Raw genomic sequence first — 24610 nt, 5'->3', positions numbered from 1 at the left:
AAGAGAAATAGCAGGATTTGACAAGTGATTAGGTATGTGAGAGGAGAGAGAGTGAAGAGTCAAAAATAATGCCAAGATTGCCGACCCTGAGAGGCTAGAACAGGGCTGGAGAACCTGCTCTTGAGGCTACTGTAGCCTTCTAGGTCCTCAGTTGTGGCCCTTTGAATCCAAACTTGTTCTTTCGAACTTGGATTCAATCAAAAAGCTGTACCTGAGGACCTACGAGGCCACAGGTTCCCTACCACTGGCCTAGAGGGATGGTAGACAGAAAGAAACAGGGAAACTTGGAAGAGTGTAGGAATTTGGGGAAGTGTAATGTATTCTGGACATTCTGAGTTTAAGATGTCTCTAGTCTGAAGTGTTTAATACACAATTGATGATGCTCTTTTGAAGCTATGGGACTGTCTATATATTAGAGAACAATTAAACCAGAGGAACTGATAAGGTCTTGGAGAGGATACCGAGAAAGAAGATGAGGGCCCTGGTCAGAATCTGGCATAATGCATAGGCCATGCCTGTAGAAGCAGGAAGATACGAGTTCAAGCCCTGCCTCAGACCTTTATTATTTGTGTGCTCTGAGAAGTCATTCAACCTCTCTGCCTCATTTTTTCTTCATCTGTATAAGGAAAGGGCAGACCTGATGGCCCCCAGGCCCTTCTGGCTCCAGAAGTCTGACCATCAGTTAGGAGGTGGGATGTGGATGATCTGTCAAGAGAATACTGAGCAAGAATAAGTAGATGAGAGGAAAACTAGAGGAAAGGAATGTTAAGAAAAGAAAACCCATCCATTAAATGTTATTTACTAAGAATTTACCGTGTCCCAGGCACTCTGCTGGGTGCTAGGAATACAGGTACAAAAAACTAAACAATCCTTACTTATAATTATCTTGCATTCTACTGGGAGAGACAGGTATGAAAATGAACGCTGTGTAAACGTAGTAAATTATTATTTCCCCCCGCCCCACGTACACAGAGTTTGCACAGATATAATCCTTGAGCCCTCTTCCACATACTCTCTCGTCCAGTCTTTTTGTGATGCTGCTTATTCCTAACTGCTGGCTGCTCTCTTGCTCTCTCCCTCTCCTCTGCTTCATCTCCCTCCAGTTCATGCTCACTAGCTGTGGGTGCTCCCCAGATGTTTGACTGTGATCGTTTGTTTGACTGTGATCGTTTTCTGCGTCACCTCGTTTGGGGAATCGTGAGCTCCTGTGGGTTCAGTTACCGTACTCATGCAGATGATTCTCAGGTCTGTTTGTCTAGCCTTGGCCTGTTTCCTGACCTGTAGATATCCTGTAGACATCTCAGACTTAACACTTCCAAAGCAGAGCTCAGTATCTTCTCCCCCCACCCCTAAACTTCCCCTTTTCCGCGATAGTGTGTTCCTGTTTTTCAGTGGTGTCACCATACTCTCAGGCATCCAGGCTTACCACCTTGATGTCACCCTCAGTTCCTGAGTGTCACTCATCTTACATGTCTGGTCTTTTACCAAGCTTTATTGTGTCTACCTTCATAACATATCTAGTATGCTACGCCCTGTTCCTTGCATCTATCCCACAGCCTCCTACTCCTGTGCTTTGTTGGCTGTCCTCTTTACTTATAAAGCTGTCCTTCTCACCTCCATCTTCTGGTTTCCCTGGCTTCTTGTCAAGATTCACTTCAGATCACCCTTTCCATAAGAGGTCTTGGTGAAAACAAGGAAAGGGAAAAAACAGAATGTCATGAGGGTAGTAGTAAGTATCAAGTGAATGATCAGCCTCATTCTCCAAGGAGTCTTGATGCTTGATGCAGGTTCCAAGGGTAGGGCCTTAATAATTCCCACATATTCCTCTTCTGGTGTGGCTGGAGAATGGTTTGGGATGAGCAGTGAATGAGCCTTGATAGTAATGCTTCCCTCATGGCACAGAACATGTATAGCCTTAAGCAATGACATGAATTTAAATTTTGCATCCTAAAGCAAAAATATTTCTGTATGTGTCCCACACTACCGCCCAGCACTTTGCATATCATAGATATTCAATAAATGTTTATTGAATAAGTGATTCTTATAGTTTTTTGAAACTGAGATGGGCATTGTGAATGTGAAGCACCTTGATAGAATCTGTTGTTTCTTGTATCTCCAGTGCTTGGCAGATGGCATGGCATGTAGTAGGACCTTAAAAAAAACTTGATGATTATTTTGTAGAGCTTTAGAAGTTTTATGTTAAGAGACAATGAAAGATGAGATGGAGAGGTGTTAGAAGATAGGAAGCAGATATGTAGCCTAATCACTAATGACTAACTCCATGGATTCTATTAATGTAGCCAGGGATAATTACAGAAAGTTATTAGATAACGTGAAGATTTGCTAGTCTCTTTTTTTCAGTTCTTAGTTTACTTAGATTTTTATTATTTTCAATTATATTAAACCTTAGAAATGGACGTATTTCATTCGTACTAGATTGACTCTTGTCTGTTAGATCACAGAAGACATGATGCGATAATTAGGTACGCTGTGGCGATTTCTCAGTTGATATATAATGTTATATAATTAATACATTGGTAATATTTCTCTTCCCCTCCCCATATACGTATGTGTATATCTATGTCTGTGAAATTTTCTTTTAAATGATTGGGAATATTTCTTCCTTGTTTTTTAGGCATTGACAAAGGACCCTCAGGATTACCCAGACAAAAAAAGCCTACCACATGTCCATGTTGCCATCTGGATAAACTCACATGGGGGCAAAAAAGTGAAAGCTGGAGATACTGTGTCCTATGTCATCTGTCAGGTAAAGTTATTTTAATTAATGAGCCTTTCCCTAAATGCGTTTTAGGAATCTGTTGATGAAGCGTCAGAATACAGTGATACCTATCGTACTAATGTTAGGATCTTAGTATACTGAAACGTAATGAGATAGTATGGTCTTGTCTGGTTAATTGAATTATCAGTATTTTATAAATAACCTTGTTCATTTAAACTTCATTACAGTGTTCTGATTACAGGATTCTTGGGTTTGCTGCCATAATCTTGGTATGACAGGTCCAATCCTGGAGGCAGGTGGTGATGCAGTGGGCACAGTACTGGGCTTGGCATCAGGCAACCTCAGACCCTTGGGTGGCCCAGGGCAAGCCACTTGATCTCTCTGTCCCTTAGTTTCCACAGCTGTAAATTGGAGATGATCACAGTACCTACTTCACAGGGTTGTTGTGAGGATCAAATGAGGTAATATGTGTAGAAAGCACTTAGCATGCTACCTGGCACATAGTAGGGATGCTTAACCCTTTTCCCTTCCCCAGGCCCCCAAGAAAAGCACCTGTTGCAACCTGAAGTCCACTGGTAAAGAAGATTATTTTTTATACCAGATTAATGTCAGTTCATTAAAATAAATGCATTATTTTCCCATCTCATTTACTTAATTGTCAGTTGGGTTAATGAAAAAAATTGACCAACAATTGGTTTAGAGGCATAGCATAAGTGTTGATATGCAGAGAAAGCTGCATGGATTTTGGCTGCTTGAAATAGTACCATTGCCCTGCACGTGTAACAGGAAAGACTGACTTCTGAGACAGGTTCTTTGGAAAGGACCATTATTCTTCTTTTGAGGGGGAAAGGAAGTGGGAGTAGTGCTTTAGGAAAATTGTCACTCTTTACGTTGACTTTTTTGCCAAGAAGGTAGCAGGCTCTTGATGTTTCCAGCTCTGTGGAGGGTCTAGACTAGAGAATTTCTCTTTTATTTAAAAAAAAACCAAACAAACAACATCACCTAACGAGAAGGCAGTTTTATTTAGAAATTAGTGATGGAAGCAGATGGCTCAAAAAGAGGAAAAAATTGATGGTAAAAAAAAGTCAGCATCGTTTCCTTTATCTACATTTCTGAAAACTCCTCTATGCTCAAAGGCATGTTTGATGGTTGTCATGAACAAGAAATTGTTTTAAATATTAGTTGTTTTTAGTAATGTTGATTGTACCAAAACACGTCATTTGATGATGAGATTATACCATGGATAAATCTGGGACTCTTTAAATATTTCAGAACTTTTTAAAAAAATTAAACATTTCCCTCCATATTGTTGGTAATGTACATAAGAGATGACTGAAGTGCATGGACATGAATCAGCACTTGACTCTGTCTCCCTCCTAGGGTTACTCTTGATTAAGAACTGTTACACTGAGCCAATTCCTGCAGGAAAATGTTTCCGTAAATGTCTGACTGGCTCAGGCCCTTAATGTGCTTTGCATATTTGCGCTGACAAGTCTCATCTCAGAAAACAATTTTCATATTATGCAAATAAAGATTTTGGTAAATAGCATAACTTTTTTTCACTTATGTCTCCACATACATGGAACAGCTATTAGATGATTAATGACAAGGGCAGATGGTGACATCAGACTTTGGAGAATTATGGAGATATGATGAAAATAATGGCTAAAAGTGCAACCGAATCGTATTGTTTTGGGTTAACTGGAAATAGGGACCGACACTGACTTTGTTTTATAACACGGACTCTTATAGTCACTTCTGCACTCAAAGGCTCAATTTCCTTTCTTCAGCATTTTAATATCCAGCTTAAAGATTCTTCTCATTTCTCATGTAGCTGGACAGTGTTTGCGTTGCTAGCAGTCCAGTAAGTTGATTTTAAATCCATTATCTCCTGAATTAGTATATTTTACTACAAAATTCCCGTTTTCCTTCTCTTTGGTCCCTGAAAGAAGACTTGATGCCATGTAAGTATATATAAAAGATATTTTTATGTTAAAGATTATTGAAGAATTGACTTGTAACCCAAAGTTTTGTAAGTAGGATTGACCTCTTAGATATCACCTGATGTCAGATTCATATACAGAATACAGCAGTGTCCAATGTCATGTGAGCTAGAAGTTTTAGATTTGTTATTTTTCATTTTGTTATTGCTTTTGTTTAATGGAAATAGGCCCTTTCATTCTTTTTAGCACTGGAAGGAAGTTTTTACTTAGTAGCAAAAAAAAAAAATCCCCCTAGTTGGTTCATTCTAGAAATGGCACTGTAGTTACTGCACCTGATGTCTCTGGGAAGTGTGTGTGAAGTGTACAAGTTATCACACGTGCACATGGAGGAGCATGAAGAAACACGAAATACCCCTCTTAATCAGTCCTCGCATATGTGTGGTGCTTGCACATGCATACCCTAAGATGCACACCATGTTCTAAGAATCACACCTGTGAAGTCTGTAGTGCTTATGTCACGCCAAAGCCTGTTCGTGTTCCCACCTTGGCGATACCTTGAAGGAGTTAAGTTTACCACTGTTATGTCTGGCCCTCAGATTCCTCATCACCCTAAGGCATCTATGACAACATGGCATCTCTCTTCCTGGGGCCAGCCATCTTCCACAAAGGATTCTACAACCACTGACTAGTTTGGCCGACCAGCTAGCCACTGGGACGGGGTGATGTGGTTGTCGTTGATTTGTGTCTGACTCTGCATGCCCTCATTTGAGATGTTTCATGGCAGAGATACTGAAGAGGTTTGCTGTTTTCTTCTCCACTCCATTTTACGAATGAGAAACTGAAGCAAAAGGTTAAGTGACTTGCCCAGGATCACACAGCTAATAAGTGTCTGAAGCTGGAGTTGAACTCGGGCTTTCCTGACTCTCCTGGTCTGGAACTTTGTGCACTGTGCTGCGTAGCTGAGTTGTATAATGGAATGGCTGAATGTGCAAGATTTTATATAGTTCTTGGTAGTGTGAAACCCAAAACTTACTGTCTGAATTAGTCAGCATTACAAAGTTAAGAAAATTATTACAGTGTATTAGTAGCATAGGGAAGCATTATAGAATCCTCTAAGGGATCTATCTTAAATCAGAGTATATTTTTAGGTTGCAAATAATCTAGTCAAGGTATGAAATCATGTTATTCAGGTTAGAGAATTAAAACCCCTCATGCTTAGCTCCCTGTGTAACACCGGCCAAGTCACTTAGTGTCCCTGTGTCTCAGTTACTACATCTGTAAAATGGTGAGGAGATTGGAGTAGACCTCAGTAGTGCTTCCCAGTTCTGTGTGGATGCTTAAGACAGGATAACCTTTATAGCAAATAACTTACTATGTGAGGATAGAAGTCACTGGCTCAGGTGGCAGATGGCTTTATGCCTTTTAAGGAACATTGAGTGAATGCTTTATAGACAGGGTATACTGAGTCATGAAATAGAAAGTTCATAGTATGTTTCATAGGTCAAAGAAGCTTTTCATGCTCAGGTCCTCTGTACTGCTGAATAGTAGTGGTTCTGTAGCAGGAGTCCTTTTCTGTACTGTGTATTATAGTAAGGATCATCCTTTGACTCCAAATTATTTGCCATTTTGCTAGGTGTTTCAGTCTCTCTAATCAGGTAGAGCCCAGCTCAAGAGAAGACAATCAGTGCTTTTGTTTTAACCACTGCATAAGTTAAAGAAGCGGTCCAAGCTTGTCAGCATCTCCTGAAGAAGCAGCGGTGTGCAGAACTGCGTTTGGGATTGGCCGGCCTCAGCACAGAGAAGGGGCTGATTGTTGCAGGAGAGAAAAGAGGAGAAGATCCACATTATAATCAGTTTTGCAGAACAGCTGGGTGCTGTGAATAGTCATAATGTAATTGTGTGGTTTGAATATTAAATTCTATTATGTTTCATACAAGGGAAAGAGGTGGTGTGAGTTGTTGGATGTTGGTCCAGTGTGGCGATGACTTTTCATTTCATAGATGGCAAATCACAGAAGCCCTGTGTGAGCCAATTAGAGTTAACACATTTTTCTCTTCCTGGAGGAAAAATGTGATACAGATTCCAGAAGGGTTGTCCTTTCTTAACATGGCCTCTCTTAAGTTAACCTTTATTTTCTTGGGATAGCGTCAGATAGGCTTGAGCTTGAAACGTTGGCTTCTGTCTTTCTGGTGGCCCGGGATTTTTGTTCTTGTAGCACTGTCATGCTACAAATGTTCCATGCTATTTTTCATCCCTGCCCATTGTCCCTTGTTTGATACTATTATCAGCTAGTTTTCATCACCCCTGTTGCGCTTTCTTACCCGTGTCCCCTTTATGTGGTGTGAAGTACATAACTGCCTTTCTTAAATGGACTCATTTTGCCCCATGTGTTATGAGACAGCAAGTTAAATCCTTGCCATAGTTACAGTGATGCTGTTAAGCTAATGAAAGGATTACATGTGTGCCTTTCATCCTCATCCCTGATCAGACTAATGGTTATCACAGAGTGTTCTCACCTTGTTTCTCTGAAGTGGCAGATGGAACTATTTAATCTAGTGGTGCCGTCTTGTTGGTCTCATGTGTCGTCTGAAAAATAGAACATGACACATGCTGGACTTACATTCTTGGACTCCAGATTTGACACTGTGACATCAGTGTTTGCTTGTCTTCATACTTTTAGGGTCACATGAATTGTATAACGGTCTCTCCTTGGTTTAGTGGTTTTATAAAAATATACCAAAAAAACCAAAATTATGAACATTCTCTCGCCTTCACCTTTGATTCCTATTTGAGTATTTCCCCCACACAGGTTTATATATGATATGTTCTTTGTTTTGTTTTTTTTTAAGGATGGGTCCAACCTAAGTGCCAGTCAAAGAGCTTATGCCCCTGAGCAGCTGCAGAAGCAGGACAACCTGACCATTGATACTCAGTACTACCTGTCACAGCAGGTCCATCCTGTTGTGGCTCGAATCTGTGAGCCGATCGATGGAATTGACGCTGTGCTTATTGCAACTTGGTTAGGTGAGCAAAGAACAGACACGGAGCAAGAGAAGTAGACGTGCTCCTTGAAGAGGTTGATTGGGAGATTACAGGACTCTTATTCTGGTAAAGAAAGAGGCATGGTTGTTCAGATTCTGGTTATTCAGTCTTCTTTACCATGCTTTTAGGTTGACTCTAGTTTTTATTATTTAAGTCCTACTTATTAGCATAAATAATAGCTTTTTCATGATTATATGTATGTCGAAGACATTTTCACACAAGGTGGATGCATAAGTATGTATATATGTATGTAGATATATATTAAGCTCAATTTATTTTCTGCTTAATCCCTGTTGTTTTGTTATATCTTCACCTAAACTCACCTTCTCCCTAAAAGCAGCTCTACTTGTTGATTTCCAGATTGTCGTTAGTGGCGCCATCCTTCTCCCTTCTCAGGCTGAAAACCTTAGTTGTCCTTGCCTTTCCCTTCAAAATCCAATTCGATATCAAACTGCGTAAGTTCTTCCTCCAAAAAGCCCTTCTCAGAGTTGTCTCAGGCCGACTTCCTTACCTTGAAACCTCGAGTCCTCCGTAGCCTTGTCGAAGTTGGCCGTCTGATTCTTTTCTCGTTAGCTCTGCTCACTTTGTCTCGAGCATGTTTGGCATTTGCCGCTTCCATGCTTTGGTTCACGTTAGTCTCCCTACCCGTAATTCCTTCCTTAGTCTTTGCCTCACCACATGCTCTTCACCTACAATTCCTCCCTGTTCCCTGAAACCTTTCCAGGCTGTTTGAGCTCAGTGTGATTGCCCTCTCCTTTGGACTCAGAGCTCTGCTCCTCTTACGTTACTTGATAGCAGATTGGCTTCTTCTTTGCCTTCTTCTAGCCTCAATATGGAGGAGTTGCTTAATGCTGTTTTTTGATGGGATTCCGTTTTCTACATATAATTATAAAGGATGTATTTTCAGTCTTGACACGAGTCATCACGTTCTACTCCCTAGCTACTGTCTTCTCAGTAAAGGAAAACTTGTTTTAATTCACCTTAAATAAAACAAAATGAGGAAGGCAACTTTTTTCAGGAGTAATCCTATCCAATCATTGCCAAGCCAAGTATTTTTTGGATTACCATACACCATTGCCCTCTTCCTTTTTCATTGCTGTGGATGAGTGAGAATTAACAATATGACCTAAAAATGATAGAACCTCATTATTTATGCAAATGCGAATATAAGTTATGTTATTTTCATTGGTGATAATTGTTCAACATCTTGTATCCTGTGTAAAAATGGTTCTTTTTGTTTGTAGTTCTGAGGCAAGGACAGATCCTTTACAACCAAAACTTGATCTTCGTTTTCCTTTGTATTGTTCTGTTATTCACGTTTGGATACATAAGAAATAAATGCCAGGACAAAGAGGTCACCAGTCTGTGTGGTCTGCATCAGAAGTGAATCTCCGTTTGACTTTCCTGAAGTGTTGGTAATAGTCAGCTGGGGGAAGTGGAGGGATGGTGCCTAGGAAGTTGATGCCTGTAAAGCCCTTCCTAGCTGCTGTGCCAGGTCGTTTATTATGGTGATAGCTTCCTATTCTGTGGTTAACTTTTGGGTTAGACTGGCTGTAATAGTCTGTTTGTGAATAGCTACATATAAATGGGAATCTGTTATAGGGATCTTTCTTGCTACTGTGAAGAGGTCCCAGCTTAACAGTAATAAATGTATGAGCAAAACAAGTTGGACCGGTCACATCGTGATAGCAGGGAGTAATTTGATGGACAGCTTGTGAGTTCTTTTGGTCTCCTTTATTTCAGTTTCCTTATATGTGTTGTCTTAGCCCTTTTTGTATTTTTATTTCCAGTACTTAGTTCGGTGCCTGATGTATTTTAAGTGCTAAGTGAATGCTTATTGACTCATCAATAACCGTCCCTTTGACCAAACCTACTACTTCCAAGGTTTCAGTTAGAAAACATCAGTTAGTACTCGCTCTTATCCCTGTTTTCTAGTCTTTGTGCTTTTTTGGCATCCTTGCAATGTCAAGAGAAGCTTCGGACTGCCCCCTTCCTCCATCACCATGTTGAGGGGGCTCCCTATGGCAGTTATGGGAGAACATGGACCAGTTTTGTGGGATGAGAAGGCAACGATGGATTGTGGACTGCCTCATTGTAAGGAATTCCCACGTTGTTAGGATCACATATCCATCTGAGTATTTGAGTATCATGGTTCTTGTTTAGTCATTGTAATTGTGTCTGACTTTGCATAACCCCATTTGGGTTTCCTTGGCAAATGTACTGAAGTAGTTTGCTCTTTCCTTTCCCAGTTTGTTTTACAGATGGGAAACTGAGACAGACTTGCCCAGAGTCGCACAGCTAGTGTCTGAAGCCAGATTTGAACTTAAGGTGACTCTGGGTCCAGCACTGTCCCCTGTGTCACCTGACTGCCCCTCCATTGGTGCATATGCCCATCAATTCTGACTTCTGCTGGTAGCGTCTGTTTACCGCTGGTCTGTGACTGTGGCAGGTGTTACCAGACAGCTATTGTAATGTCCGCTATGACTGTGGAAAGCATGAGAAAATATACACAGCTCCTTTGAGTATCTCATATTTCATCTCTCTCTGTATTCTTGTCTCTTGCCTTTTTTTAAGTTATTCTGAGGTTCCCAAAGTTCCCCCTTGAACACTTGGGAGTGGTGGGAAGGGATTTCTTGTATTTTTTCTTTGAGGGCAAGTTTCTTTTTTGTAATTCTGTAATATCCATTTTCGATTTGGGGTGGATGTTCTTTCATTTGTGTTGTTACAGTCCTTGAGGAACTTGAAGACAGCTCTACTCTCCCCATTTAATCTTAGTCTTCCATCCGAGGCTAAATCCATCCAAACCCTTCTGTGTTGTGGTCTCCAGTCCTTTCACCATCCGGGTAATCCTCCTGGGTGCACTAGTGTGTACTGACAAATCTGTTCTTCCCCAGAGCTGAGCACAGTTCTCTAGATGGAGTCCAAGAGGTTATGAAGAATCTCTCAACTTGGTTGCCTCTGTACCTCTTCAAACAGCTTTATGGTTTCATTATTTCATTGATTTCTTTATCATTACTCTTTGGGACCAGCTATTCAAGCAGTTTTTAATCCATTCAGTTATTATTATCAAGTCCACATCTCTTTTTTCTTGTCCAGAAGAGTTATATGGGTGACTTCAACAAAAGTCCTTTATTTCCCTCCCCGCCCCCCCCCCCCCCCCCCGAGTCTCATCTCTATCTTAGCTGGACTGGTAGTACCAGAAACACTCACAGGCCCAGTTCCACTGCTGATCAGCATGCTGCTCTGTTTCTTTCCTTGGCTGGTTTGCCCCTCCTTAGGCCTTTCCTCTCCCACCCCTCAAAATCCTGTTCCCAGGGGCTTCCAGACTTAGAGTTGATGCAGTGTCAGCTTCCGTCGTAGTGCATACTCAGCTTCTCCCAGGAACATGGATTATAGGTGTATACCACCACACCTGGCTTTGTTAAAAATCTTGCTGAAATTTTTTTTATTTTCTCTGTGACACCCTCCTTTTTCTCTCAGTTGAGCAGGTTGTTTGAAAGATCTGTGATTTCATCAGTATAGGGAACTCTTGGTATGGGAACTCTCTCTACCAGTGCAGTTGCTAACTCATTTATAAGTTTTAGGGAGTTGATGTGAGGTACGTTGAAGCTACATGACGGTGTCAGAGGTCTTCCTGTTACAAGCCCAGCACTCTCTCCTCCTTTGGCCATACTGCCGATGCTTAGTCTGGTACAAGACCTTGTCAAAAAAGAAGTGGAGGAGTGTGGCATGATATATTCCCAATGAAGCCCCCTTTTTAAAATGTGCTCACAAATTTACCCTTTAATAACATGTTCTAGAATTTCATTAGCAAGTTAAGTCAGATCATCAACAAACTGCTTCATCCATCCATCATATTTTCCCTTCTGAGCACCCACTCCATCCCTGCTTCATTCCTTTTAGGATCGTAGTTTGAAAGGACTTTGGAGGCCATCTAATCGAAACCCCCCATTTTAAAGATGAGAAACCTAAGGGACAAGGTCACTAAATACCAGAGCTAGAATTTAAACCCAAATCCTCTAGTAATCGGTGCAACACTATTTCTGCCTTGTACCTCCGCTTCCCTTATTGACTCTGACACAGGGGAGGGGGTCGTGGAACAGGAACGAGGTGGGACATTTCTTTTGATTTCTTTGCATTCTGTGCCACCTCCACTCAGTTTGTGACCTAACTCTCCTGATACTGTTTTTAGGAATACTAGTTAGAACACTTCCTTTTTTAAGCACTCTAGATTAGTCACAGACATCTGTCTGCCTTGAAGCTGGCAGCACTTTGTCTTACTTTGTCATGCGGCAGTTTCAGGGTTAGCCTGGTATAGGCCAGGAATCTTTAATCATCGGAATCTACATGTGCTCACAATTGTTTATGAGGTTTTGAATGGTAGGTCTCCCAGTTATTTACTATATTCCATCCTTCCTGATCAGTAAGGGCCTTGAACGTCACTGTGAGCCAATCTTTTCTCTCTCCCCATCCAAATGAAAAAGCAGGTACCCTTCAAAAAAGTTGGGATGCCTGGTGTAGGTTATAATTGGGGAGGTTTGCCATCTTGAAGAAGGGTGGGGGTGGTAAGTGGTGGTGATAATGAGGAGAGTATTAGGTGAATATGTGGCTTCTAAGAAGTGTAAGCTGTAGGCATAAAATGACTGTAATTTGTTTTTAAAATTCTAAATCTGTTTTCCTTAAAAACTGCAGTTAGTGAGCTGACACTGTTAAATAAGTTGAAGTGTACAAATGTATACATAAAATACAAGCCTTCCAGCTGCCTAATCACATACATACAATAATTCTCTTGCGTTTAATGTAGTTTATGTCTCTGATTAATGAAGTGTATCACAGTGCAGGAGCTTCAGTGAAGTTGGCTACATTTTGTCCTTTCAGCTGTTACAAAGAAATCTAGAATAATGGCCTAATTTCATTTAAGAAAATTATTAAGTTCACAATTTTTATTTTTAAGAGTCTTTTGTGGAAATCACTGCCGTTTCTCAGCCACTTTTTCCTTTTCTATGACTCCTTTCCTATTGTGTTCCTTTAAAAGAAAGCCAAGCTTCCAGTGTTGAATTTATCCTGTGATTTCTTTTTGCAGAAATGAATAAATCCTCTGAATATTTCTCTACGACAAGATGGCACCTACTCACTGTCAGATACCCTGTGCTCATTGCTCTGTGTTGCCTAGAGGATAACCATTTAAACTAAACAACACATATTATTATCTACTGGACTAAAAGTAGTATAGACACTGTAACGATGGCATAGGATGAAAACTGGATGATATAGGTTAAAAATATCGTGTAGTAGGTGCTTAATAAGCGCATGTTGGTTAACTCCTCATTCCATAGACAAATGTTCATTTTTTTGTAGACTATACATAACATTATTGCTACTGAATGTGTAAAGAACCACATTTCACTCTATAGTCCATTCCTGAATAGAAAGAATCTGGGCCTCATCTGCACTAAACTTGGAAACCCACTTAGCTTGTCTTCTCCAAATTGCAGGTTCTTCCCTTCTTATTCCAGTGTAAACTCTACATGTTTTAGGGTGAATGAGATAGAATAAAGCATTCACAAAATAATCAAGTACCCAATAGAAGAGACCAATGAAAAAATGTTAGTGTCTTTGGGTTTTTAAAAAAATGGATAATTCATGGTTCTAATAATAATTGTACTTTAAATTGGTATACCCTTATTATGATGATGAAAATGTGTAGGGTAAAATCGTCCCCAGAATTTATTTTTCCATGGACGTGGGATCAAAGATTTATAGAAATCATCGTCTAGTTCCCTCATTTTACAAATCAGGACATTGAGGCCCATCGAAGTTAAGTGATTTACATGATCAGGGTCAAACAACTGAGTGTGAAAAGGATAAAATGAGGACCAGTGCTGTTACAGTGGATAAAGTGTTGGACATGGGGTCAGGAAGACCTGAGTTCAAATCCTGTCTCAAGTCACTGTCTATGTGTCTGTCATTCTCAGCTTCCTTATGTATAAAAGGGAAATAATAATAATACCACCTCCCTCAGAGGGCAGTTGTGAGGATAAAATGAGATGACATAGGTAAAGTATTTAGAAAGTTTAAGTGCTGTATAAATTCTGTTATTATTTTTAATTAGTATAAGAAGATTTTCCTATTTTATGGAATACAAACGATGGCTTTGTTTTCAGGCTTGTTACTGTTTAGTGTCTAATTCATTTTTGGGGGAGGAGGAGGCCAAAGGCCTTACAATTTCATTAGTGTAGGGAGCTTCCTGGTGAATAACTTTCTGTACCAGTGCATAACTTTGGCATCTTGCCTGTAACTTATGGTCTTGGGGAGTTGCTTAGGGTACAGGGAAATTAAATGACTTGTGCGGGCTTACACAGCCAATAAGTTGTAAGAGGCAGAACGCTTTTCCTAACAGCAAGTAATGCTTTGGTGTCCCCCACGGCTCCCCATGTTTAAAGTATTCCCTGAGATAGAGTGTGAATTAAAGTAGCCTTTTCAGGAATAGGAGCCTTAAAACTTGAGCTTGCTTTCCAAAGAGTTTGCCTTATAGAAAATATTATGCTTTAGAGCGGTGTTTCTTAAAAACTTTTTTTGTATCATGAACACTTTTAGCAGACTGGTGAAACCTGTGGGCTTGTCAGAGTAATTTTATTGCCTGCACTAATAGTCAAAGGAAATTACAAATATTAATTAGCGGTTAGTGAAAATAAAGATGTAATTTTTTCCCTATCCAATTACCATTTCATTGGCAAGTCTATGAAAATCTGGAGGAAGGGTTTGAAAAGGAAAGAGAAAAAGGAGGAGAGCGGGGAAAAAAAGGAAGTAGTACAAAACAGGGTGGAGAAGGAGATGTGTGTGATTCTACTTGTCTTGACCCCTTTGCACTATTACAGATCAAACTCCACAAGCCACCTATTGCCTTCTGTATCAAACATAAGCTCCTTTATTTGACTATTAACGGTCTTCACAATATAAATTAACATACGTTTCCAACTTCGTTGTACACATTTCCCTTCTTGCCCACCATAGTCCAACCAGACTGGCCTTCGTCACACACTAATGTTCTGCCTTGTATGTATTTGTACTGCCGGAACTCTGCCCATGCCTAGAATAAATTTACCTCCTTGCTTCTGCCTCTTAGAAACCTTGTTTCTGTTAAAATTTGACTTAATAGAATCTACATGAAAACTTTCCTGATGCTTCTAATGGCTGGTGCTCTTTTTGTCTCCTCATGATGGATAAATTTTAATAAAAATTTTGAGTGAATTTTGACTTTTTGGAAATTTGATGTTAGCATGAAAGCTCATTAGTATAAAGCTGTTTGAAGTTGACCTGTACCTATATGGAAAGCTGTGTAAGCTAACTTTAAAGAGTAACATATTGAAAACGCTGCGATAACAATTGCCATGACAGTTTATTGAAGATCGTATTTTAAGTGCATGCTTAGTCAGCTGTATTTGCACAGTGGTAAAACTGAAAGTTATGATTCACTTTATGAAGTAAGTTTTGTTTTTATGAAAAGATTCACAGGAGGAAATTTTTAGCTAACAAGCCCCTGTGTATAAACCAAACCTGCTTATTGCCCAGGGACACAGATTCTAACATTGAATTGCTTGGGCTGAGTTTTCCCATTTGGGTAATTTTTAACATTTCTACTTCTAAGTACAAAAAGGGGGAGAGTTTGTGAAAGTCAATCAGATAGTTTGAATATTTGTTAGCAATGAATTTACTAAACGGTAGGAAAAAATAGGTGAATTGCTAAAGTCAGCATCTTGGATATTTGTGAGTTTATTTATTCAGGTTTTCCTTTTGGCCATTAAAGATGAATAATTTAGAATTGGTTTTTACCATTGTTGATTGCAGTTCCAAATTATGGGTAGCTTATTTTTATAGGGAATAAAGAAATCTCACAGGTATTCAGATTGTTTTATATATATATATATATATATATATATATATATATATATATATATATATATATATATATATATATATATATATATATATATATATACATAGGGCTTTTAACCATCAATGGTATTTTTTCATCTTGGGAGAGTGTTGGCAAGTATATTTTTTATTTTATTTTTTTAATAGCTGAAGTATTTTATTGGCTTACAGCTAAGCTTGTTAACACTGTATAATGAAAATGTACAAAGGATAACAGGTATATTTTTTAAAAAGCTAACTTGACCAGATCAGTGACCATCCAAACAATGGAACAGCTTGGCTCATGGCATTAAGAAAATAGTGAGTAAGATAGAGCGTATGTATTCTATCCAAAAAAAACCCAACCGCATTTGCTCTAGTTGTACCAAGATTATGGACATCTTGAATAAATTGCTATTGTGAAAGTCATTCAAATATGATATTTTCCATGAATATTTAAACAGGAAGCATATCATGACAAAGCAATTTTTTATATGTAAAAACTGATGTTTGTATAATGTTTTAAGATTTTTAAAATAGTTCACATACATTTTTAGTTGGTTTGTTGTTATTCAGTTGTTTTCAGTGGTCCTACTCTCTGCAACTCTCTTTGGCGTTTTCTCGATAAGGAGACAAGACAAGTTTGCCATTTCCTTTTCCAGCTCGTTTTAGTGATGAGGAAACTGAGGGAAACAGGATTATATGACTTGCCCAGGTTCAAACTGCTAACAAGTAACTCTGTCTAGATTTTAGGTCAGGAAGTTGCCTGACTTCAGGTCCAGCTCTCTCTCCATGGTGCCAGCTTTTCCTTGTTTTCCAGAGAAATGTGAGGCTCAGACGTTAGCTGACTTGTCCATGATTATACAGTTAATATGTAATAATACATGTGCGTGTACATATAAATGAAATATGTGTATATTATATATAAGATATAATATGGGACTAAGGCTTAGGAGATGAGAGTTTGAAGCAAGACTTTCCTGACTGCAAATCCGGTGTTCTTTCCTTTGGTACCTTTAATATGTTATTACACTGAGTCCTTTGTAGGAAAGATAAAAGCAGTAGAAAAAAAATTAAATTATTTCCACCATACCTATTTATTGTGAGATAAATCACACATTTCTATTTCTAGAAGTGACTACTCTTTCTGAAGCATGAGAATGAATATTTCTTGACTGGTTCTCTGTTTTAGTAAACACCTAAGGTGATGTGTCAAAAACATTCCATTAAAAATAGAAGCTCTTTTCCCGAAGGACGGCATCATCTTCGTTCCTTAATGCCTGCTGTCCAGGGCTAGTTGCTTACGCAGGAGGTTAGCCGTCTAGAACTTTGTTTTCTACCCATTACCCAAAAACCAATTTGGTTACGTTTGGTGTGTCTTTATAGATAGAGATATGTAGAACTAGATCTGGATCTCTATCTCTCTGTCTCTGTCTTCTCACTTGCCAGGTCTGAAGCATGTAAGATGAACATTGTGACGCTAAAGATGCCGCCTTGGAGTATCAGCTCTGACAACAGTGTGACCAGTGTTTTTGAGTACTAAGTAACCTATGTTCACGTGTTTTAAATGGAAACACTCCACCCCTAGGTGGCAGCACCAGATACTGTTTTTCTTTTGTTTCCCTTTGGCCCAAAAGAATTATGTTATGAGCAGAGAAACTTTTAGTCATATGGACACTACAAAATACGCAACTTACCAGCAATTTAAGCAGAAACTAGTGGAGCGCATCTGTAGAAATCATTGAGCTTTGCTTTGTGTGTAAGCCAAACTTCTTTACCTCCTTGAAAACTGTTTTCCAGGTAATACTATATTTTAAAATATCCAATTGTATATTTTCTTACAAAGACATGTTTAAAACATTTGTCTGTCATTTGTGTATTAGAATTAAGAAACAGCTCCCAAAATAGTTTCTCTGGAAGATGTCAGTAATGCAGGACAGTCACTTTCTTGTAGATTCATTCTGAATTTTTTTATCATGACAAAAAACCTTACATTTGCATTTAACACTAAGTACCCATTTTTTGAAGTTCAAGAATATGTCTCTTTCCCCTTCATTTTTATCTTTTTAATTTTCTGAATTTAACAAAAGATGAGAAACATAAACATTTCCTTATGCAAAGAACAGAAAAGGAGGATTGTATGTGAAACCACAAAGCAATTTACCCCTTCAAGTCATGTAATAAGAGTAATAGGACAGTATCCCTTGTCTGTTTCCCTGCGTGCTCTATGTACTGTTTTCTGCTTCCATGATGACAGTCTTGCTTTTTAATTCCCTCTTGGGGGACAGGGTCATCATGACTACCAGTCCTTTCCCCTTCATTTATCTTTGCCACTTCTGCCCCCTCCAGCTCTTCCCTTCTCACTTAAAACAGATTGGCACATTAGCCATATCTGAGAATGTCTTGACTCACAGCACACCTCCAGCCCCTCTGCTGTCTGTCAGAAGTTGGGTATTGTGTTTTAAGTCCTTTGGAGTCGTGATTGGTCATGTCGTTGACCAGACTTCTTAAGTCTTTCAAAGTTGTTTTTCTTTGCTGTTGTTTACAACGGGTACTGTGTTTTACTGGTTCTACTTGTATTCCTCCTGATTAGTTCGTACACGTTTCCCCGGGTTTCTTTAAATCTGTCTTTTTGTCATTTCTCATAAAGTCATATCATTCTCACAAGAATGATGATAAATAGTAATAATAAAATTTTACACCTGTGTGCCGTAACTTGCCCAGCAGTTCCACAGTTGATATGTTAGACACACCCTTAGTTTCTAGTTGTTTGCTCTGGCAGAATGTGCAGCTATGAATATTTTTGTGTATTTTGAGTCACTCTCCATCTTTTTTTGACCATTTTGGGGATGCATACATAGTAATGGTGTTGATGGGTTTTCTGTCTTCTGAGGTTCAGTTAAAGTTTGGGAGTATAATTTCAAATTGTTTTCCAGAATTGTTGGCCTACTTTTAGTATGTCTGTCCTCCCATATTCAATTTTCATTGTCATTTTCCTTTTAAAAAAAAATCTTGTAATTCTGATGCTTATGAGTTGGAACCTGAATTGCTTGAACTGACATTTTTCTTATTAGTGATTTTGAGCATTTTTTCATGTCATTGTTGATAGCTTGAATTCCTTTCTTAAGAACTTGAGTTCATATTTTTTGACTGTCCTTCCCTTAGGGAATGGCTCATATTCTGTGTTTCAATTAGTTACCTTGTATTTCAGACATTAATCTGTGAAACTTGCTTCAGAGAGTTCTCCCCCCCCCAAGTAATCATTTTCTTTGTAATTTTAATTGCTGTGATTTTTGTGGGGTAATAACTTTTAAGTTTTATCTTACCACATTGCCTGCTTGTCTTCTGTGATCTTCTCTGTCCCTCGTTTTGTCATGAATTCTTCCCCTTTCCATGGTTAGAAACTTTCTCATTCCCTGCAGCTCTGATCTGCAACGTGAACTCCTTTGTTCAGATCCTACATCCATTTGGAGCTTATTGTGGTCCATGGTGTAAGATGTCGTTCTGACCCTGATTTCTACCAGACGCTTTCCAGTTCTCTGGGGTTTGGAGATTTATCTAAACTATGCTGCTTTTGCCTTCCTTTGCTTTTGGGTCTTGTGTACCTAATCTCTTCTGTTTTTAAGTTTTAAATAGACATGATGATTTTTGCGCTGAGCTCTGACGCTGGTGGCGCCCTTTCTCCTGGGTCGCTTTTCTGTTATTTTTCATAAGATGTTTCCACTTTTGTTCCTCCCTGTGAAACGCTGTTTTTTTCTTTGCTCTATAAAGTGACGCTTTTGATAGTTTCGTTGGTGTGGTCCTGAATAAGTAAATTAATTTAGATAGTATTGCCACTTTTATTAAATTGGACTGGCCAACTATGAGTGTCACTTGAGGTGGAATTATTTATGTCTGCCTTTTTTTCTATGAAGAATGTTTTATAGTTTCTGTCTCTGATGTGTTTGGTGGACTCCCAGATATTTTATGTACTTCGTAGTTACTTTGAATGGATTTCTTCTTTGTCTTCCTGTGGGTTTTGTTGGTGATGTATAGAAAGGCTGGTAATTTGTGTTGGCTTATTTTATATTGAGCTGCTCTGCTGAAGTTACAGTTTCAGTTAGTTTATTCTCTAGAGTTTCATATCATCTGCAAAAAGGAATCATTTTGTTTATCCTTTGCCTGTGCCTATTCCGTCATTTTCTCTTTTCTTGTCTTGTCTCGTCACCTTGGTTGTGGTTACAGTCATTATATGAAGTAGTACTTGTGATCATGGGCATTATTGCTTTACCCCTGATCTTACTGGAAAAGCCTCTAGCATTTCTGTTCGAGGCTTTTTAGGCATTTACTGAAATCATCATTTTTATTATTATGGTCTTTTATGATCATGCTTTTGCCAATATTGATTCCGCTCTTCATTCCTGGCATAAATTTAACCTCTTCATAGCGTATAATCTTTTAAATATGTTCTGTATTCTCTTTGCTAATATTTTTCATTTGGTATTTTTGTTTCAGTATTCGTTTGGGATAGTGATACATAATTTTCTTTCTCTGTTTTATCTCCCACATTTAAGTATCAAAATTATATTTGTATCATAGAAGGAATTTTGTAAGAATTCTTTCCCTTTTTTTTTTTAGTTTTTTTTTAATATTGGAATTAATTTTACTTACTTCTCCTTCATTTGTTGTGAAGTCTTATTTTTTTCATATTTGACATCTTGTGGAGACTCACGTATAATAGGCACTCACAGACATGATCAAAGTGTATGCACAGTTTTATAGCTCTTTGGTCATAGTTCCAAATTGCCCTTCAGAATGGTTGGATCAGTTCACAACTCCACCCATAGTGGCCCAATTTTCCCACATCCTCTCCAACACTTATCATTTTCCTTTTCTGTCATATTTTTTATCATAGTCCATCTGATAGGTACCATGAGATGGTACTTCAAAGTTGTTTTAATTTTCATAGCCCTAATCAAAAGTGATTTAGAGCATTTTTTTCAAATAACTACAGATAGCTTTGATTTCTTTGTCTTAAAACTTGTATTTAACAATTCGTCTGAGAAAATTTCTTCAAAGACTTATCTTATCAGAACTGGCTATTCATATTCTTTGTCCATTTGTCAATTAGGAAATGCTGTATTCATTGTAAACTTGAATCATTTCTCTATGTAGTTGAAAAATGAGGCCTTTATCAGAAACACTTGTAAAAATTGTTTCCCAGTTTTTTGGGAACCATGATGTGTCATAATGCTCTCTCTCTTTTTTGGTGAAGAATTCTGCCCTTCTTCATAGAACTGACAGGTAAAGTATTCCTTTCTCTCCTCATTGATGGCATCACTCTTTACGTCTGAATCATGACCTTATCTTTGTATACAGTGTAAGATGCTGGTCTGTACCAGGGTTAAGGAACCTGTAACCTTAAGGCCACAGGTGGTTCTCTAGAGCCTCAAGTGCAGCCCTTTGATTGAATCCCAAACTTCAAAGAATAGATCCTTTTATTAAATGGCCTTGAGGCTGCAGGTTCTCCGCCCATGGTCTGTACCTTGTTTCTGCCATACTGTTTTCCAGTTTTCCCAGCAGTTTTGTTAAATACTGAGTTCTCATGATTACCGTGGTCATTCGCTGCTATATTTTTATATACCTGATCTATTTCACTGATCTTAGCCAGCGCCAGATAGTTCTGATGATTACCACTTTATGACATAGTTTGAGATCTTGCATGACTAGGCCACCTTCCTTCATATTTTTTCCATTATTTCCCTCGATATTTTTGACCTTTTGTAATTCCAGATGAATTTTATTTTTTCTAGCTCTATAAAATAATTTCTTGGTGTTTCGGTTGGTATGGCTCTGAAGAGTTGTCATTTTTGTCATATTGACTCAGCCTACCCATGAGCAGTTGATAGAGCTCATTTTATTTGTGTGAAAAGTGTTTTATAATTTGTTCATAAAGTTCCTGGATTTGTCTTGGCAAGTAGACTCCCAAGTATTTTATATTGTCTACAGTGATTTTAAGTTGGATTTTTCTCTCTTGTTGTCCTTTATCTTTGTTGGTAATTTAGAGAAATGCTGGTGGTTTATGTAGATTTATTTTATATCCTGCAGCTTTGCTAAAGTTGCTAAAACTCTTTCAGCAGTTTTTTTAGTTTGACTCTCTAGGATTGTCTGAGCATACTGTCATGTCATCAGCAAAGAGTGATAGCTTTGTTTCCTCGCTGCCTCTTCTGATTCCTTCCATTTCTTTTTCATCTCTCACTGCTCAATGTGGTGCTTTTCAGTTTTTCATTAGTTGCATCCCCACTTCATAGATCTGTTCTTTTTCTCTTTTATTGATGGACCTCCTGATTATTTTTAAAACTCCTTATTGCTTTTACAACTGATCTACAGCAGAGTGATGATGCACCCATGAAAGTATTCAACCTGTGAATGTGTGAAGTAATTAGGAGGATGAGTCCGTGTTGTCAGTGCAACATAAAGATCAAACTTGGCTACATAAATGGAAGTTTATTTCAAATCCTCCTTGAAGTCCAAGTAATTTAGCATACTTCTTAGCTAGAGTCAAAGAGAATTTTTGTATGAGCAGTAATGTTGGCGTCCAGATTCTCTTTCCCAAATGGACGTTTTGCCCAGTTGCAGGTGGATGCAGCTTGGTGTACTCAGATGGATTAAGTGAACCATGGTGGTCCAGGAAGAGAGAAATCAGCTTCCCATTCTGTGCAAATCATAGAATTTTAAGGACTATAGAATCATTTTTTTCACTGTTTTTGAATAATTGAAGAAATTTAAAATTTACCTATGAAAAATTACTAAAACACAATGAATGTTGGGAACATATAGAATGGAAAAACTTCAGTACATAACTCTGACACAGATCCTGTGATGTTCAGTCAGTCTACATTCACAACCAAAGTTAGCTACGTAACATTTTAAAAGCAGTAGTGTTGTCTTCCCGAACAAGAGAAAGTGTCCTCATTGTTATTGTTATTCTCTAACTTTGTTCTGTCTGTAATCCAGCCCTCACCTTTAACGTTTGTTTATAAATTCATGCTTTTTTGCAGACCTTAAAGTGCAATGTAAACAAGTTATTATTGGGATATCAGTTGTTTTCCTTGAAAATGACTTATAAAGTATAAATGTATATCGCATTCTTTGGGACAGAGAGATAGAACAGTATAAAAGATTGGTGAAGTACAGTAGTTCTTAAATTTACATGTTGGTAATTTTAGAGACATTACTATTCTGAGGACATAAGGCGTCATTTTAGGAAGTGTTCAGCATTGATTCCTACAAAGGAGAGCAGTTTATTAAATCCTTACACCTGTATTTTGTCCATTTTTTTAAATTTATGCTTATACTAAAAATTAAATTAATACCTTGCAAGGTGTATGTGCATGTGTTAAAACAGTACTCAAAAATATATTCATGAAACTGGATGAAATAGAAAGGTGATAGAATTTAGTCATTAATTTACCTTCATGATAGTCAAAAGAAAAGATACATAAATTGTGAAATTATCACTTTTTTGCTGCATTTTCAACGTACTTCTAGATTAGATAGGTATGAATCTTTTTTTCCTTAGCTTTTTCTCAGATCTGCAGTTAAGTTCTTCTTTGGAATGCATTTGTTCAGATCTGTACTATTGAGTAATTATACTTAAGTATGATATCAGGTGGTACATGTTGGCAGTTGTATTTGCCAAAGATAAATTAATCTTGTTGACCTGAAATACACTATTTCCCTTAAGTAGTTTGCCAAAAATGAGCATAAAACAATATAGTGACTGATTTTTTTTCATCAATGAAATATCGAATACGTCTTGGAGATTTGGAGGCCATTTTCTTTTTTGTTGTCTTACACAATAGGCTTTGCTGTTATTTTTGTAGTTACTCTAAGTACCTGAATTTTGCCAACCAAAAAGCCATATCGCATTTTGCTTCAAATGCAGTTGCTGAATTTTAACCATCACATTAGATTGCAACCGACATGCTGTTAACCACTGAGCCAAGACGAAATCGACCACTGCATTGAAATCAGAGTTGGCGGTTGTGTCTGGTCTTGAAGGCGTTATAATATTAATGAATAGGTTTATTTTAATGGGATTTTAGTCTTTATTTTCTGTTTTAATGCTGCCATTTTGTTTAGGTGAATATTCTGTAATAGTTTTGCACGTTTTACATTAGAGATTTTTCAGTCTAACTTAAAGAAAATAAGAAGCATCCTATTGGATTGGATCCTGTTTGGATGCTTCAGCAACCAAATGTATTTGCAGCATATTCCCACCTTATATTAATGCATTTTGCTTGTTTCATTTATAAAGCAATTGTAAATATTAATCACGTGTCCATGTGATAGACACATGAGACTTAGGTTAAAATGTTCAAATGTATTTTATTTTGTTGACATGTTTAAATATCTATATGTGTGTTTATGTATCATTGTTTCTTAAGGTTTGTTTCTGCCTTCTGTATTCCTTTTGGATGGGAGTAAGTTAAATAAATACACCTTTCTTTTTCCTTTCATGTTAATAGGACTGGATCCCACTCAATTCAGAGTTCAGCATTACCATAAAGATGAAGAGAATGATGCCTTACTTGGTGGCCCAGCACAACTCAGTGATGAAGAAAAATATAGGGACTGTGAAAGATTCAAGTTTTCTTGCCCTAAATGTGGAACTGAGAACATTTGTGATGGCGTCTTTGATGGTTCGGTTAGTTACTTTTTTCTTACTGTTTTTGTGTTCAAACTATTGGAAATGGACGTTAATTTCTTTTGTATTTTTTGAATAAGGGGAAGATTGAGGGGAAAATGGTGCTGAATGGGTTTAAAGATTATAGCATAAAAATTAAGAGCAGTTTATTTCTTAAAGTTTTCTTTCAAAAAAATGAAAAAAAATTAAATAAGAAAACTTTTCTTTCAGTGTGTTTAAATATTTTTTAATTCTTTTGACCTGTTGGTCTTCATTTGAAAATTCCAAGTTGTTTTAAACTGT

General features: G+C 38.0%; 1 protein-coding gene across 3 annotated transcripts in view; it reads left to right on the top strand.

The window, feature by feature from the left end:
* The window catches only part of POLA1 (DNA polymerase alpha 1, catalytic subunit), a 327051-nt gene that overhangs the window by 122448 nt on the left and 179993 nt on the right, over nt 1-24610 (top strand). For 2 of the 3 annotated variants that reach the window (XM_072615233.1, XM_072615234.1), the window contains 3 exons: nt 2636-2767; nt 7533-7707; nt 24150-24328. In XM_072615233.1, coding sequence (XP_072471334.1) covers nt 2636-2767; nt 7533-7707; nt 24150-24328 — 486 coding nt within the window. The remainder of the gene's footprint in view (nt 1-2635; nt 2768-7532; nt 7708-24149; nt 24329-24610) is intronic. The other variant, XR_011968249.1, reaches the window with a different exon arrangement.

The sequence above is a fragment of the Notamacropus eugenii genome, chromosome 5 (genome assembly GCF_028372415.1).
Source record: "Notamacropus eugenii isolate mMacEug1 chromosome 5, mMacEug1.pri_v2, whole genome shotgun sequence".
Taxonomy (NCBI): domain Eukaryota; kingdom Metazoa; phylum Chordata; class Mammalia; order Diprotodontia; family Macropodidae; genus Notamacropus; species Notamacropus eugenii.
The sequence above is the reverse complement of the archived record's forward strand: the minus strand, read 5'-3'. Positions and strand labels throughout refer to the sequence as shown.